This window comes from Chroicocephalus ridibundus, chromosome 1, assembly GCF_963924245.1.
Source record: "Chroicocephalus ridibundus chromosome 1, bChrRid1.1, whole genome shotgun sequence".
NCBI lineage: Eukaryota > Metazoa > Chordata > Aves > Charadriiformes > Laridae > Chroicocephalus > Chroicocephalus ridibundus.
The window spans coordinates 86392244-86408937 of NC_086284.1; the positions used below are offsets into that span (position 1 = coordinate 86392244).

At 43.9% G+C, this 16694-nt stretch overlaps 1 protein-coding gene across 1 annotated transcript in view; it reads left to right on the forward strand.

Moving 5' to 3' along the window:
* The window catches only part of REPS2 (RALBP1 associated Eps domain containing 2), a 107644-nt gene that overhangs the window by 28826 nt on the left and 62124 nt on the right, over positions 1–16694 (forward strand). The window contains exons 2-5 of the mRNA XM_063342412.1: positions 9093–9216; positions 11234–11382; positions 12907–13030; positions 14943–15040. Coding sequence (XP_063198482.1) covers positions 9093–9216; positions 11234–11382; positions 12907–13030; positions 14943–15040 — 495 coding nt within the window. The remainder of the gene's footprint in view (positions 1–9092; positions 9217–11233; positions 11383–12906; positions 13031–14942; positions 15041–16694) is intronic.

The window sequence follows — 16694 nt, forward strand, 5'->3', positions numbered from 1 at the left end:
TGTGAAGCAGTTCGGTGAATAAGTAGACTCGTACTTTTATAAAAATCCGTACTGCTTGTTGGTATCCTTATGCCGAGTTATTAAACCTGGAGTAACCCGTTTTCAGGCTTTTTATTTTCATGTTCCAAGTGTAATAAGCTTTATTGAAATTTCACTCATAATCCTATACAAATTTATTGGCACAAGCTGTATTTATTGACCCAGGTATTTTTTTATATGAATTTGATACAAACTAGTGAATATGAAACACAGCTAGAACAATTTTAGGTGGATGAATGCTGTTCTCTGAGCACTCATTTTCCAAATAGTAAGAAGAAAAAGAAGAAAAAGTAAGATTTTGAAAAGGGTTTGCTTCATCTCTTTCACCCCTAGAGGATTTTATACACTCCTGAAGGCGTGTGTTTTAGTGAAGATGATGCTAGGCTTTCCTTTCAAAGGAAAGACGGAATGAAGTATCAGCAAATGTACATAACAACCTCTGACCTAATTCTGTAGGCGCTGCTGTCGTGAAAATATTTTACTTGGCGTGGAGATTTCCAGATATTTGTCAGGAATGGCGATTCTTAAACCTCCCAATAAGATTGACGTTAGGTGAACGTGTCCACCTTTTCCAGGTCACATGCAGATAAAAGATTACCGTTTGTATATTGAAGACAAAAGGTTGGGATTCCTTTCAGGTATGCTTCAACGCTTAAAAATATTAGCATGCATCAGCAGCCTTTATTCCCTGGCAGAGTTTTTCTAGCCAACACGCCTTAATAATGGAAGTCTTTTGATTAACAGTGCTGACTCACACCTCCTGGTAGCTGTGCAATTCGGATCGATATTTTTTGTAACTTGGGGTATGCTGGCATTGCCAGTCCTTCCTACTTGAAGAGAAGTACTGCGTGATTCACGTGCTTGAGTTTCTGTAGGCGTCTGCAGAATGGTCAGGTAGAAGAGAGGGGACTTGACCGACCCTTGAGCTGACCCCGTGTGACCGCCCTGCTCTTGCCCTGCCCGCTCACGAGACTCTTTACTGATGGAAAGCAGTTGCGTTTGGGTTTTTTTGTTGTGTTTAACCCCTGCTCAGGAACCGACTTCTTCTAGTGTATAAAATACTTCTGCTGTTAGGCTTCCACGTGCGACGTAGAGTTGTTTGAAAGTGGTTTTTAGTGGTTTTTTCCATGCAACCCTATCCATGGCCATACACATGTGTGCGTGCACAAGTGTGCCCTGAATTGTAACCCTTGTAGTTCTCTCTCTCTTGGTACAAAACATTCTGCTTGGAGCTGCTGGAAGAGTATTTCCCTGTCCTTGAAGTTCCCCCTGGGTGTGCCGAGGTGCGGTGGCACATGGGGCACCGGCACACGCAGATGTGGTGGGTTCTGGGTCGTGCCAGGAGGAGGGAGTTTGGGGAAGCCCTTGGCCATGCTGTCGGCAGGTTTTTGCTGAACAGAGGTGGTTGATCTCTGCTGCTTTTACCCCTGTGTTGACTGATGTTGCTAAGCTTTGGCAGTTTATCAGTAGCTTGCCTTGCAACTTAAAATTATGGGGTGGCTTAATGTAAAGTGATTATCATGCAGCACTTAAATGGTGAGAAGGTTTTGTAGGTGACCCTGCTTTGGCTGGGGGGTTGGACTAGATGATCTCCAGAGGTCCCTTCCAACCCCTATCGTTCTGTGATTCTGTAGTTAGGTCTTTAAAAATGCACTATGTCTGTGTTGTCTCATGTACCATAAACTAAGCCTTTTTAAATTCCTTTTGTTTTGGGTGTTGGAACCATGCTTGCTCAGAATAACTAACTTTTAGTAAGCATTTCAGGTGATGTTTAAAAAAAAGTCTTAACCAGATAAAACATCCGTCTTTGAAAGACAAGAGGACAGAATAAAATAAATAGTTACAGAAATAGCACTGATATGAAGGAGCAGAGCTGGAGAACCTAATCCATAGCAGAGCCTGTTCCTCTGTACAGCTGGGTACGTAACTGCTCCGGCATATTCCCCCTCCTGTTGCCTTCCCAGGCAGCAATCCTCCTGGATCCGGGATGTGGTGTTTCTTACTTCACTTTAAATAATTAAGAGGTAGATACGTAGCCCCGGGCTCCAGGTAGTGTTACAGGTATCTGAACAACCACCCATTCAGAAATACCTGTTTAAGAATGTAGCAAAACTCGTCTGTAACAAGCAGATCAAAGACTCTGTCAGAACAAATTTTAAAAAAAAAGAGGGTAAAGCAGGTCAGATGCGTGACACAATTTTGAGATAAGCTGTTGATAAGCCACTGCTGCAAATATTTGCCTTTCAAACAGTTATAAGAGGGTGGTTGATCCGGACGGGAGCCTGGGGTTGCTGCGGGGCTGAGGACTGAGCTGTGGCGAGCGCTGGGCTGGGGGTGCATCGACGACCAGCAGAAGCTTTTCAATGTGTTCCTTAAAACACGGAGGCAGCGGATGAACTGGAAAATCTTTGTACCTCATTATAGCATGAGCAAGGACAAGCTTAAAAAAAAAAAAAAAATAAAAGTGCTTTCTGGGGGTTGGGCTGAGATGGAAGGTGCAATGAGAACATTTCCTTTAACGTAGGAGCCAGTGATGCTCATTTTTCTTTTTCTTTCCAAACGAGATGAATATGGTTTCAGCTTACGCGTTCCTCACAGAGTCTCACAGCCCACACGGAGATCTGAGTGCCTTTGGGCTGGGTTTGCCCACAAATGACAGGCAGTGGCCATCTACGTGGCAGGTGGCAACAGGTGGGGGCAAAACAGACAAAAACTGTGCGCCGGCAGGATGCTGTAGCAGCGTTAATGGCTAAAAGAAAAAATGAAAATCCCAACTCTGCCTTTTGCCTTACAGCTGAAAACCTTTCCTTTGAGGCGGCAGGATGGTCATCTCAGCCCATCTATAGGATTATGGAATAGTTGTTTTTGATTTTACCTCTCTTTCTACTTGTGGAAAACAAACTTCAGCTCTAGGCTCATGTTCAGTTCCTGAAGTTTAGCTCTTGCAATCTAAATGAGACCTGCCCTGGGTGTTTGAGGGGTCAGTGCTCTTGGAGACTGCAGTGGAAACTTCTTTGGAGAGAACTGGGGAGAGCTGGAACAATGTCAGGTTGTGCTGGGAAAAGCTGCTTCATGTGGGATGTCTTCAAGGAGCAATTACAAAAATAACACTCGCTGTCAGCCAATAGAGCCGAGCAGCGAGTGGATAATAAATACAAAAATCTGCTTTGCGTTCCAGCATCTCTAAGATGTAAAGCTTTCCTATTAGAAGTTTGCATGGAGAATGGTAATTTAAAACAGCCACTCTTCAGAACAGCTCGTAGCTATGTTTTAAATTTTAATGTTGGTTAGTTGGAGATTTTTTTATTTTTTTTTTTTAAAAAAAGGTATGTATTTCTACAAGCGTGGAAAAACTTCTGGCCTGTCAGAAGCGTGGGCAGACATCTAGGTCTTGCTCTTTCTCTCCTTGATATGGCTGCTTGCTAGGGAAGGTGGCGCGATTCGTGTATAGAACGTGCGTTTGAAGGCTGCCTGCTGAAATCTCATTGAACTGGGAGGTTCTCTTCCAGGACTGACTGAGAACGAACATGAGATTAGACACTAGAGCTTTCCATCCTTCTCCGAGAAATGTTTTCACATGTATGTGAAATGAACATTTTTCCTTAATTGGCAAATGACCTGTGAAATTGTTTCATATAAGCAGTTACACCTTGCAGTAAATTTAAACTCAGTCCACTCAACGTTGTGTTCTTGTCTCACAAACCACTGAATAGATCAGGTTTTGCCTAGTTCTGTGTACCATCCTGAGGTTAGCGTTGGCAAGCAACATGTGTAACCTGCCACCATGAAAAATTATTTCCAACATGTTCTTCATTAAACTTTTCTTCAATATTTGGCTGTCACTGGAGGATTACAGTTTTCTGCTGAAGAATTAAAAAAAAAAAAAATTGCAACAAAAGTTGACTGTCAATAGTTCTGTAATAAAATCCCTTGAAGTGTCAAGGTATGCAAGTTGTTTTGATTTACATGTGTGTTTGCTTATCAGTGCACAAATAGAAAATATCAGTTCTTTCCTTGCTAGCTTGCTGAAAAGTATGCAACCCAAACTGACACCAGGAAAGGATAGAAAGAATTTGTTTTTAAACATCCATTGAATCAAAGCAGAACTGATGTCTCCCTTGTCTTTCAGGGGATATTTTTATATAACTTACTTCCAAAGTACTCTCTGTTTTATTAGAGCATGTCTAGTTTCAGCTTGAAAAAAGTATTGCATTGCATTCCTATACAATGCCTTTAATTTAGGTGGATCTTGGAGACTCTTAATAGTGTGTTGCGCAAACCAGCTTAACTTCAGTATTGCCTATCACTAAATGTAATCTGCCCATCAGGAGGCTATGTGCACTCACCCTGCAAAAGGTAAAACCGGGAAACAAAAAAATAATGCAGTATTCAGTTTAAGCTGCTGTGGAAATTTAAGCAGGCAGCGTGTTCGGAGGAATTAATTTTGGATAAAGTCTAATCTGCCACCTACCTCAGTGGCTGCTGGAGAGAGGGGCTGCTCCTGCTGGCAGCTCTAAGCAGGGTCCTGGTGCAGGTAGTGTGAAATGCTGTCTGGAAGGGAACCCAAATCCCTTCCCTCTAACTCTGCGGGGAACCTGATAAAAGTAAATGCCTCTACCTGCAATTAATCTATGTGAATACCTATAATTAATAATGTAATAAATTTGGCTGCTCTACCAGCTTGCATTTATTGCCGTGGGCCATTAAGAAGAGATAATAAAAATAACATGGATGAGCTCGTGCCTACAAAATATTTTTCTGTTGTTACCACTGAAGAGCAAAACTACACAGAGAGTTTCAGGTTGGTTGGCTGTAAGTGTGCTTGAGAAACAACACCGTGTTTTTGAGAGACTGTGTATCCTTGATAAAAACTTTTAGCCTGCTTGATCAGAATAAGATGTTTATGTTTCCATATCAGGAGCAAGCAGAGCATTTACAGCATTCAACCACCTTAATGTTTCAAAGCAGAGAAAAAGCTATGGAAAATTAACTGTCAGCATCTTTTCAGGAAGGCGATAGCATCACACATCCCTGTGTGAAAGTACCAGTTGCTCGGTGTTTCCTCTTGCCAGCAGCTGGTCATGCAGATCACGGTGATGCTGTTGTTCCGTGCCAGTGGTGTCGGGTGCCATGGCAAGGAAGGAGCCCAAGGGGAGAAAAATCCCTCAAGGGCATCCAGTACACCATGGAATATTGTGTGCCACATTTGCACGGCAGCGGCTGCCATCCTGGGCACTGTCGGTGTGTCACGCCGGAGGGGAGCACCCACACCCGCCATGGGAGGGCCTGGGTGCAGGCGGGTGCCTGGCTTTTGCCAATGTCCCTACTTAGCCCTGGCCTTTGTTTAACGATGCTCTCCCCTAACAAACTAGGGCCATGGCCCCAGGTTAAATTTCAGCTTGGTTAGAACACAATAGACTGTTTCAGTTGGAAGGGACCCACAATGATCATCTAGTCCAATTGCTTGAGCAATTCAGGGCTGACCAAAAGTTAAAGCATGTTGTTAAGGGCTTTGTCCAAATGTAGGAGTGGGAGATGTGGGCAGCACGATTGAGTGAATTAGGAGCATCCAGGGACGAGGGGAAGGAACTGAAGATGATCAAGGGACTGGAGCACCTCCTCTCTTATGAGGAAAAGCTGAGAAACCTGGGTCTGTTTAGCCTGGAGAAGAGAAGACTGAGAGGGGATCTCATCAATGCTTATAAATATCTAAAGGGTGGGTGTCAGGAGGATGGGGCCAGACTCTTTTCAGTGGTGCCCGGGGACAGGACAAGGGGCAATGGGCACAAACAAGGGCACAGGAAATTCCATCTCAACATGAGGAAAAAATTCTTTACTTTGAGGGTGGCAGAGCACTGGAACAGGCTGCCCAGAGAGGTGGTGGAGTCTCCTTCTCTGCAGATATCAAAACCCGTCTGAATGGGTTCCTATCCAACTTGCTCTAGGTGACCCTGCTTTGCCAGGGGGCTTGGACCAGGTGATCTCCGAAGGTCCTTTCCAACCCCTACCATTCTGTGAAACCAGTACCTGCTTTGGAGTTCAGAAGCGGTACCGGTGCGCTGCCTGGCTCTCCCAGACCAGTGCTGGTGCTGTGATGGGCTGTCCTGGCAGCTTGTCCACGCCGCAGGCATTCACCTCTGGTGTCAGCTTCTGCCATGGGACCCTGGTAGGCTGCTGTCGGGGGACCCACTGGTGCAGCGGGACCCTACAGTGGATAGTGTTGCTCCCTATGGCAGCGGTGAGCCCTCTGCAACACTGGGGTCTGCATCGTGCCATCCACCGAGGGGGATGTGATGTGCTTGTCTCCGTCCCGCATCCCGGCTGGGGCGCAGCTCTCCTCCAAGGAGTTCCCCTCCACCTGCTTCTTCCTCCTCGGCACACTCCTATTTCTAATCACGCACCATCCATCTCGGACACATGCCAAGTGCCCTGCGTTCCCACTGGAAAATAAAAGAAGTAAGGCCAGCAACAAAGGAGGGGAATAAAATAATTAAATAAATAAATAAAGGCCAGAGTGATTTCAGAAAAAAATATGTGTAGAGGAAAGGGAATGGCAAATGAATGCTGCAGGTTAATTTAAGCTGTCCTCGTACAGAGAATCAATCTCCCTTTTCATCAAGCAGTAAGAGAAAAGCAAGCTGCTTGTGATCAAGGAATCTTGTGATCAAGGAATTAAGCCATGCATCTCTGAAACTCCCAGGAAGAGAAGGAAGCCAGAGCTCATTCAGTCAAAGCAGAAGCCCCATCCAGAGAAGAAAGAGTTTGCTTGAAGATATTTTTCTTTGATTAGTAAGAATTACCATTCCAAAACATTTGTTTTTTCAGTAATTTTTTTTAGCTGACATTTTGCCACTCTGTGTGTATATATAGGTATACATATATAAAAGTAAATTAGAAAAAAGAGGCTTTTCATTGGTGCTGTTTGTTTATACATGTGACATGGGAATAGTTTCTGTTATGCTGTTGTAGCTTGGGAAGGATCCACGAATGGGGTTTTCCGGAGAGCAGTGCTTACCTATGAAGAACCGGCACAGCTCTACTGTTGTCCTGCATGTAGGTGATGCACCTCGCCAGCCAGGGGCCATTGCTAACCTAGCTGTATTTTCAGGAAAACTAATCAGGGCTTCCCTTTACATCTGGGGGGTGATGGGGTTTTATAGAGTCACAGAATGGTAGGGGCTGGAAGGGACCTCTGGAGATCATCTAGTCCAACCCCCCTGCCAGAGCAGGGTCACCCACAGCAGGTTACACAGGAACGCGTCCAGGCGGGTTTGGAATGTCTCCAGAGACGGAGACTCCACCACCTCCCTGGGCAGCCTGTGCCAGTGCTCTGCCACCCTCAAAGTAAAGAATTTTTTCCTCATGTTGAGATGGAATTTGCTGTGTTCCAGTTCGTGCCCATTACCTCTTGTCCTGTCGCTGGGTACCACTGAGAAGAGCTTGTCCCCATCCTCCTGACTCCCACCCTTTAAGTATTTACAAGCATCGATAAGGTCCCCCCTCAGTCATCTCTTTTCCAGACTGAAGAGACCCAAATCCCTCAGCCTTTCTTCATAAGAGAGGTGTTCCAGTCCCCTCATCATCTTGGTAGCCCTCTGCTGTACCCTCTCCAGCAGTTCCCTGTCCCTCTTGAACTGGTGAGCCCAGAACTGGACACAGTACTCCAGATGTGGCCTCACCAAGGCAGAGTAGAGGGGGAGGATGACCTCCCTCGACCTGCTGGCCACACTCTTCTTGGTACACCCCAGGATGCCATTGGCCGCCTTGGCCACGAGGGCACATTGGTGGCTCATGGTCATCCTGTTCTCCACCAGGACTCCCAGGTCTCTTTCCACCGAGCTGCTCTCTAGCAAGTCAGCCCCCAACCTGTACTGGTGCATGGGGTTATTCCTCCCCAGGTGCAGCACCCTACACTTGCCCTTGTTGAATTTCATAAGGTTCCTTTCTGCCCAAATCTCCAACCTGTCCAGGTCTCTCTGTATGGCGGCACAGCCTTCTGGTGTGTCAGCCACCACCCCCCCAGCTTTGTGTCATCAGCAAACTTGCTGAGGGTGCACTCTATCCCCTCATCCAGGTCATCGATGAGTATATTGAAGAGGACTGGACCCAGTACTGACCCCTGGGGAGCACCACTCGTCACTGACCTCCAACTAGACTCTCTGCCCCTAATCATGACCCTCTGAGCTCTGTCTTTCAAATAGTTTTCAATCCACCCCACTGTCCATTCATCTAACCCACTCTTCCTAATCTTCCCTGTGAGGATGCTGTGGGAGACTGTGTCGAATGCCTTGCTCAAGTCAAGGTAGACCACATCTACTGCCCTCCTCTCATCTGTCCATCCAGTTTCGTTCTGACTTCAATGCCTGGCTGAGGTTGGCTTGTGACCATCTGGGAGCTTCAGGCATGGGGGAATTGGTGCCAGTCCTTAAAACCTGCTCATAGTTGTTGCTGGTTTAGCTGTTGTCTGAATGTGTGAACGTGGAGCTGTTTGCTTCATAGAGGTGGCTGAGTGAAGCAAACAGTGAAGTATCTATAGAAATTAAGCTTCAGTGTGGAGACCGTGTTAATTTTTCACAAAGAAAAGTGTTCGGCTCAAACGGTGTGGTGGGGTATTTCTTGTTTTGTGTTTATATTCCAGTTACAGTAGTTATCTGAACTGTTGCTGTGAGGGCTAATATTAAGTACAATTTTCTGCGAACACCATACACACTGTGATGGAAATGTTTCTCTGGACTGTGTACTTAACAAGTTATCATTTCACCTGCTATTAAAATCCTATGTAGTATGAAAACCCACAAGTTGTTTCAGGATAGCAGTGTTACCCAGCAAGGCTTCTGAAAAGCTTAACAACTACCTACCTGTCTCTGATATACCAAGGGGAATGGGATCAGACAGCAATGTCCTGAGTTGAAACAAACATGCTTAATAGAAAACTTTAAATGCAACAAGCATTTTGCATTTTTAAAGAATTTTTTCTTGGTTTATGTAGAGGTGTTTGCATTCCCTGGAAGCGTGAAATGTATTTAACCAACCATGTGTCTCTTCTCCCCTAGATTACAGAAGTTTGTGGAGCCAAGCGCGTGGGTTATTTTGGTCCCGCTCAATTTTATATTGCTTTGAAGTTAATTGCGGCAGCGCAGTCAGGGTTCCCAGTACGGATTGAGAGCATTAAGAATGGTAAGTAGCAAATTTTGCTTGAAGCGCTACGCGCTTGTTTTTCACTTTCTGTAATGCTTGTCAGCTCTCCGTGGTGGGAAACTTTTTCTCCTAACGGGTCTGTGAAACAATTGCATTTTGAGGAGCGGAGAAAGAGCAGAAGGTAACGTTACGTTCTCAAAGTGACTGGTAGAAAATTGCAGTGAATTACACGCCTGGCAAAGCTGAGCTGGCATCCCCCTCTGGAAAAGGCGTTACCAAAGGAATGGCAGGAATGACAGCTGATCGGCGCTGGGGGTGCGTTTCTCCCTCACCTTCAGCCTCTGATCTTGACAGCTGCCCAGAGCGGGAGCTGATAGCTGCTGCGGGTGGAGGCGAGTTGTGGGGGGCATGGGCAGGTCAGGGTGCCCCTGTGCAGGGCAGCTTGCAGCACTCGCCTGTTTTAGCAAATAATCCTGCTGAAATAAATAGGTAACGGTGACAAAATCATCATGCTTGCTATCAGCAGGTATGAAAACGTGTATTAGGTGTAATTTGAAAGAGCTTTGTTCTTCCCCATGAATTGGCTGTAATATTAAGCGTACCGGTTTTGATGGAGAAAAGTGCTTCTTAAAAGAGGCTTATCAAACTCAAGTGATGAAGAGAGAAAGCAGGTCCCTTTTAGCTGCGAAACCTTGATAGTGACTAAATGGAAGGAATTCAACGTTTTTGCCTCGGTAATGCATGCTATATCTCAGCAGGGCGCAGGCTTTTTCACTTGGGCTCACAGCTTTGAACCGTTGGCTCCCACATCCCAGCTCGGTGTTGGAACCGTGCCCCGAGGCCGTGCTCTGGACCAGAGCGCTTGCCACCATCCCGCTGGAGGCAGCGCTGCAACCAGGCAGGAGATCAGAGAGGAGGTGGGAAAGGCAGGACCTACCCATATCCTCGCAGCCGGGTCGCTGCTCCAGGTAGCCGTCCCTGCTAAAGGCGGTGAAATGTAAAATTCCCCTACGTTACAAGGCACAGGGAGGGGGTGCCTAGGTATGTCCCATCCCAGGGGAGAAAAACCAGGCTGGCAAGCACATGGAGACCTGTGTGGGCTGAGCTCCCGTGGTCCAGAGCTCCCGACCAAGTGGAGGGGATTGGATGCAGCTGGCACTAAATTAGAAACCTGAACTAAGGGAGATTTACTGTGTATGTTTTACAAGTCCAGCATCTGCAAATAATCCACAAATTTGAGTGGAGAAGGGTACTTGCAGTCCTTGCATTGATATCCTGCTTACTTACTGTTACTGAAATGCTTCCGGTGTTAATTAAATTTTCTCTTGAGATGTGAGTGCCTTTAGAGTGGGATGAGTAACATGTACCAAACTCCAATCGATTTCTTTTTCTTCCTGGTAGCAGCTGGAGGTGCAAATGATGACGGAGGTGATGTATGGCTTCGCTCGGATTTGAGCGTGGTATTATTTTTAATTGTATTGATCTTTCAGGGTGACCGTGCACAAAAATAAATGGCGTTTCTTCAAAATAATGGTGAATTGTCTTAAAGAGTGACAAAGTGCCACTCTTCTGCTCTGCAGAGCAGACGGGACATGGGACCTTTCGACACGGTCGTCTCACCAGGCCTTGGCGTGATCTCTGAACCCTACCATTTTTAATTTGTTCCTTTTATGATGGCAGTGTTGAGGATACTGTGATCCTGACTGATTAATTCATCAGTCCCTCAGTTTCTGTGGGAAACGATTCTTTTCATTACAGACAGTGTTCTGAAGGCAGGAAATGAGTTTGCCGCTTGCTTTAATAACGTGCACAAGGGTTATTTCTTTCTCTTTGCATGAAGAGATTATATATTAAACTAGTGAATGTAGCTTTGTGTAACATTCACGTTTTTATTAAGACATAAAATAATCACAGGAGTTCCAGACTTACAAATGTTACAAAATATAAATAGTACTCTTTTATAGATAAACTTTTAATTGGTTTTACAAGACGATACTGCTTAAAGTACTTTTAATGTTCTGTAGTCTCAATTGAATTTTTCTCTCTTTTAATGAAGAATTGCCTCTGCCGCGGTTTATGGCGCTGAAAAATGACAGTGAAGTACGTTACGGGACTCCAGCAGAACTCCATGGAGTTAAATTTCAGGTTCCACATGCAACTTTGGAAAAAAATTCCTACAAAAGAACAGACGAAGGGGACAAACAGGTAACAGGCCCGTCTCCTTCAGGCCAATGTGTTGTTAAGCATCCTCCTTTTGGGTCCAGTCCTGTAAGTGATTACACTCGTGGGCTTACTCAGTTTTGTAGTACTAGACAGGAAGATCAACTCCTGGCGTGCAAATAATCCCTGTCAGGGCTATGCTCTGATTTTGATGCATCCCAGTTGCATCCCGTAAGGGAATTTCTTTATATGAGCTTGTAAAAAGCTGTCAGCCCTGTAATATTCTGTATAATTTCTTTCAGTGTTGTCCTCCTACTTAGTCCAGCGCTGTTTCTTGGAGAGGAGTAGGGGAGGAGCAGCAAGTAGAAATCTGTCTGTGAAACAGAACAGGAAAGCAAGCGACTTCTCATGGCCAGTATGATCCTTAGTCACTACAGAAATGTTCAGTTGGAGAAGAGGTGTTGAATCATGAGCTGCTATTTCTGGGTGGGATAGGGCCGCTGGGTTTTCTTCCATTCTGATCTCCCACAGGAGCAGTCTGGAAGAAATCTGTTTTTCTTTTGTCCTCAGTGGAACATTGTCCCAGCATCTGTTGTTCTGAGTTGCCAACTTAATAAAGCTGTCTAAGGGAGATTTGTATTACCTGTATTTAGAAGAGTTGAGAGCGCTTATTTGGATACAAGCGGTTTCACAGTGTAACCTTGATTTTCGTAATTTTCCCCACGCCTGACACCTTCTCTTCTGGTACCCTATCAGGTCATGTTGTAAATGGCTGATGGCAGGTGCTTTATCATCCCATAACGTGCGCACACTTTTATCACACGGTGTGTTGGCGTGAGTAATGACGTTCCCAGCTTGAGGTCAACCAACAGGAATGAGCTGATGACAAGATACATGGATATGCAGACAATAACAGGATGAGGAAGAAGAGCATGCCTGCCTATCTGCCTGTGTGTACTGACACTGAAGCAGAACGCTGCCCTCAAAACCCCTAGCTCCATCTAGGTTATCTGTGTTGTGCTATATTTTCCTTTTTACACAGTAAACTGTTTCAGGATCACATCCTCTTCTTAAACAGCCTGTAAGTGGAGGTAAAGAGAACGCCGTAGGTTAGATACCCAGTAACACCTACAAATCCACAGAGTGCTTAAAATATCAATTCGCAGATTTAATTTTTTGTAAGTGTTTTATATGAAAAATGCTCTCCCACAAAGAACGCACTCACCCTAGCTAAATGTGTTATGTAAATTCAAAGATACTCACATTAAGCATTCTACATGTACTTCTTCAGACATCTTTTGGAAATAAAATACCTGAAGCTGTTCATTGTAAAGCTTTGCTATGGCATTGCCACGCTTTACCCCTAGAAGGTTCCATACCACATTCTGTCTTTACCAGCTTTTGTTTATTAAGGAGCCTTTTCTTGGAATTAAAGGGCCTCAGGGAACTACAGCGTTTGCCTTTTCTTGGTCCATCGTGCAGTACACGTTCACATTGCCATGCAGGATTGCTTGGTTGTTTTGCTCTTGTCTCAGAATTCCATTTTGTGTTGGTGTGTTTTTGAAATAGGAACCCAAGTCTCCACCCATGTCTCCGATCTGCTCACCTCCTGCTTCTCCGTCCACTTACCAGAGAATACCTTTAAGTTATGGATATGGTAAATCAAGAAGCGGGCTGGAGCAGCAGCATGCAGGTAGGATAAAAACTGGGATGTGCGCATTGTATTCAGTTCTTTTTTTTTTTCTTTCTTCTCAGAAGCATCCACATTTCAAATGCAATTGACAGTCAGCCCAATGATTTTAACATTTAATTAGACCCGTATTTTGGGAAACAATTCAATCACCTAATTTTGTTTGGATTGTTAGATCCTGTTCGCTTTCTGGTAAATTAGAGCATTTGTCCCTGCTCACAGATAAACGCTAATACCTAATCTCTGACAAGACTATGTGCACTCTGCTGTTTTCTGGGACTCTGTCCCAGATCTGTCATTGCTGGGTAGGGACGGGGGGGAGGTATTTTGGGTGTTGTTTTTTTTTTTTTCCCCTCTGAATTTGGTTGCAGTTGTAACTTTGGTGAAATTTCTCATGGAGTCAGCAGCTGTGCAAAGTGCGTAGAGGCAGTAGCATCCAATCCAGCTGTCAATTTCTTCTAAAATTAATTATTCAACCACTTGAATTTTTAAGGTGATAAAATCCTAGAGGTCTAGAACACTATGGTTATTTTCCAGAAAGGGAATTTCTCCTATTTTAACCCCACTAGGGATACTTCAGCCAAGTGCCTTCTCAGTAGCAGTAAGCGGGTAACACTTTATGGCCCATGCTGTACCAAGTGCCAGGCTCGGTGACATACTGGTTCTTCCTGGCCTTTAAGATTAGGACCCTTCCAGTTTTCTGAAGAGCACTTGGAATGGTGGGTCTGAAGGCCACTGCATTAGCGTAGGCGGCACAGGAGATGCCAGCGCCATGGCACTGAGCTGCGTGAGCTGGTCTGTGCTGCAGGTCTGACGCTGAAACTGGACAGTGTGTCTTCAAGAGCAGCCCTCTGCACCGCGACCATGACTATGTACTCTTTTCTTGATAGTTTCAGAAGTTTTCCGTGCTAACAAACACACAGCAATGTGGCCTTCTGCCTAAATCTCCTTTCCAAGGGCATCTGTACCTTTCCCAACTTCCTTCCTGTGTTTTCTTCTGAAATTAGAAGTTGCGTACGCAGGCATAAAAATAGATACCAGTACAAGATAAGACTGCTCAGGAGAGCGAGGGGGCTAGGGGTATAATTTTTGAGGTCTTCCTGAACTCAAAATTTTTAAGATTTCTTGGTCTCACTTCTCATCGAGAGTCTTTTAAGTTCTGTCTTAAGACAGAAGTTTGTTAAAACTGTCGTTTTAAATAGGCTGGCAGCAGAAGTTCTTGTCTCTGCAAGGGTTTGCAAGCGAGTTGCCTTTCTGTTTGCATACATGACCTATTTTTAAAACATTGTTCTTAAACGTGCTGTTATGTCACCACTTACTATATTTGCTGCAGTGGAACATAAGTGACTTATTTTAGCAAAAGAAGTAATTGTTACTTTTCTTTACTAACTTTACTCCAAATAATGCAAAGTGGTGAGTCGTGTATTTTGATTTTCAACAGAAATTAGGAAAGAGGAAAGAAAAATACAAGGAAAATTAGTGGTTTACAGTGTGGTAGCATTGTCAAAGCATATTTTTTGCAGCTCAGTTGAATTATTTCTTCTTATTTGTAGTGCATTCTTTTGCTATGTATGAGTATATAAAACATATAAATGTGTAAACAGGCTATATAAATATATATTTCATGGAATATGTTTTTTTCGGAGTTTTTTTCGACATAATGAACAATGATTTCTCTTATCTAGTAGTACATAACTGACAGTTTCTATCAGTAATGTCTGAAGAAGAATGGTGTAATGTGAAAGACAAGTACGTGGCTGGACTTCTGTTGCAGAGGACAAAATGGACTTTGATACTATGATACTAGGTTCAGAAGCTAGATTCTTGACCTTGCAGTATTTAATGATTTCCTCTAGCCTAGTGGAATCTTTTTGATTATCCTTTCATTTATGTACTTTATTTTAATTGTCTGTAGCTCCTTACGAAGTCAGACACTCTGCTCACCAGCAAGACGGACCATCATCAGGGAATTACGGACCCAAACCTGCACTCGCCTCTTCAACTCTTAATCGGGTAATGAATTGCATGTTTTTCATTAGTAGTACTACTAACAAAACAATAGAGAAATTACAAAAAAAAAAGGCATAAGAACTCTCACTTCAAAAGTAAAAAGTGTTCTCCATGGTGTTTTTAGACTAGAGGGTGAAGTGTGCTTTTTTAGTGTATGAAAAAGAAAAAAACAAAGCTGATGGGAAGGAGAAATTAAAAGAAATAATCCAATTAATTAAATTGCTGAAGTTAAATAGAATGAGAAGCACCAAATAGCATAGATAGGAAAACTAGACCGAGACTCTTCAGTTCAAATGTTAAAAAAAAATAGAGGTTATCCTACCAAAAGTAAAACATTTTCATTTAAAATATATGAGGTTTCACAGAGATTCCTGCTTGATTTAGAATGCATCTGTAGCACATGCACAGAATTTATGGCTTAATATTCTGCGTATTCTGTTTTTTCACCCCAGTAGGTTAAATTGCATCTCAAACAGAATAAATGAATTTCTGGACATTTGTTTGCTTTTATGAGATGAGTCCTGTGTTTTCCTGCTGGTTGCAAAAGCATATCTTCCCGATGTTCCAGTATGCCTGCTGTGCACTTATTATGCAAACAGGTAGTTTGCCCTAAGGAAGGACAAAGCTCTCCTAAAGGGGAGTTTTTCCTCAGTCAGTCGCTCTCAGAGACTCTGTACCTTCTCCCTGGTGCTTAGCACCCCACATCCATAATAGAATGTCACCTGAGCCTCAGGAAAAGGTCTACAGGTAGCGTCACAAAATTTGTGCTAACTTGAAATGAAATTGGGTGCATTTGTGCAGCACTTCAAAATGAAAATCAATTTACAGCTTCATGACGTTGCCTGTTTCGGGGTTCTTTTGATGGATTGCAGAACAGGTGTTTTGTGTTTGATCCTTAGGAAATGGACAGGTATGGCAGAGGAAGTGTTGCAGAGCTGGTTGGAGCCTGGTTATTGTTCGTTCTTGCCCTCCGTTTTTGGAAGGGTGTTGTCATCCAGGCCTAAAGCATCTGAAATACTAAGTCATTCCAGCTTAACAAAGACACTAATTGTACCAGCAACTCTCTTCGAAACACCACTACCCAACCTACAAAACATACAGACCTCCCTTAAACAAGTCAAGTCAGAGTGCAAAGACATAAATGAATAAAACGTACTTCTCCTCCAGAATATTCTTTTCCTCAAGGAGAATTTTTACCTAAACCGTGAGAAGTGAGGGAAGGACAAGGAGGTCTTTAGGGGTTTGAGCATCTCCCTGGCTTGGTGTAACGTCTGCTGAGTTACCTACGTGAGCTGAGGGTCCAGAAATGGTATAGCTGCGTAATTACAGCAGCACTTCTGGATTAAATATATAGTTTCTTAGCAAAGCTAAATTTTCATGCATTGTGCTGCATAAATACAGCTTTATGTCCTTTACTGGTTCCATCCCTTTCAGGTGTACAGTGTGTGGTTCAGGGTTGTAATGCATGGCAGCCAAAATGAACCCCCAAAATGAATCCAGGGGTCATAAAGTATGACTTGGACTTTCCTATTTGCGGTCAGCAGTATAAGATTTCCTTTTTCTGTTAGCTTCGGTCATGTAAAACTTCTTTAATTGCCTGGGTAAAGATACCTGATATTAGCTTCAGCTTTAACAGACAAGTAGTGGGACGGTAATC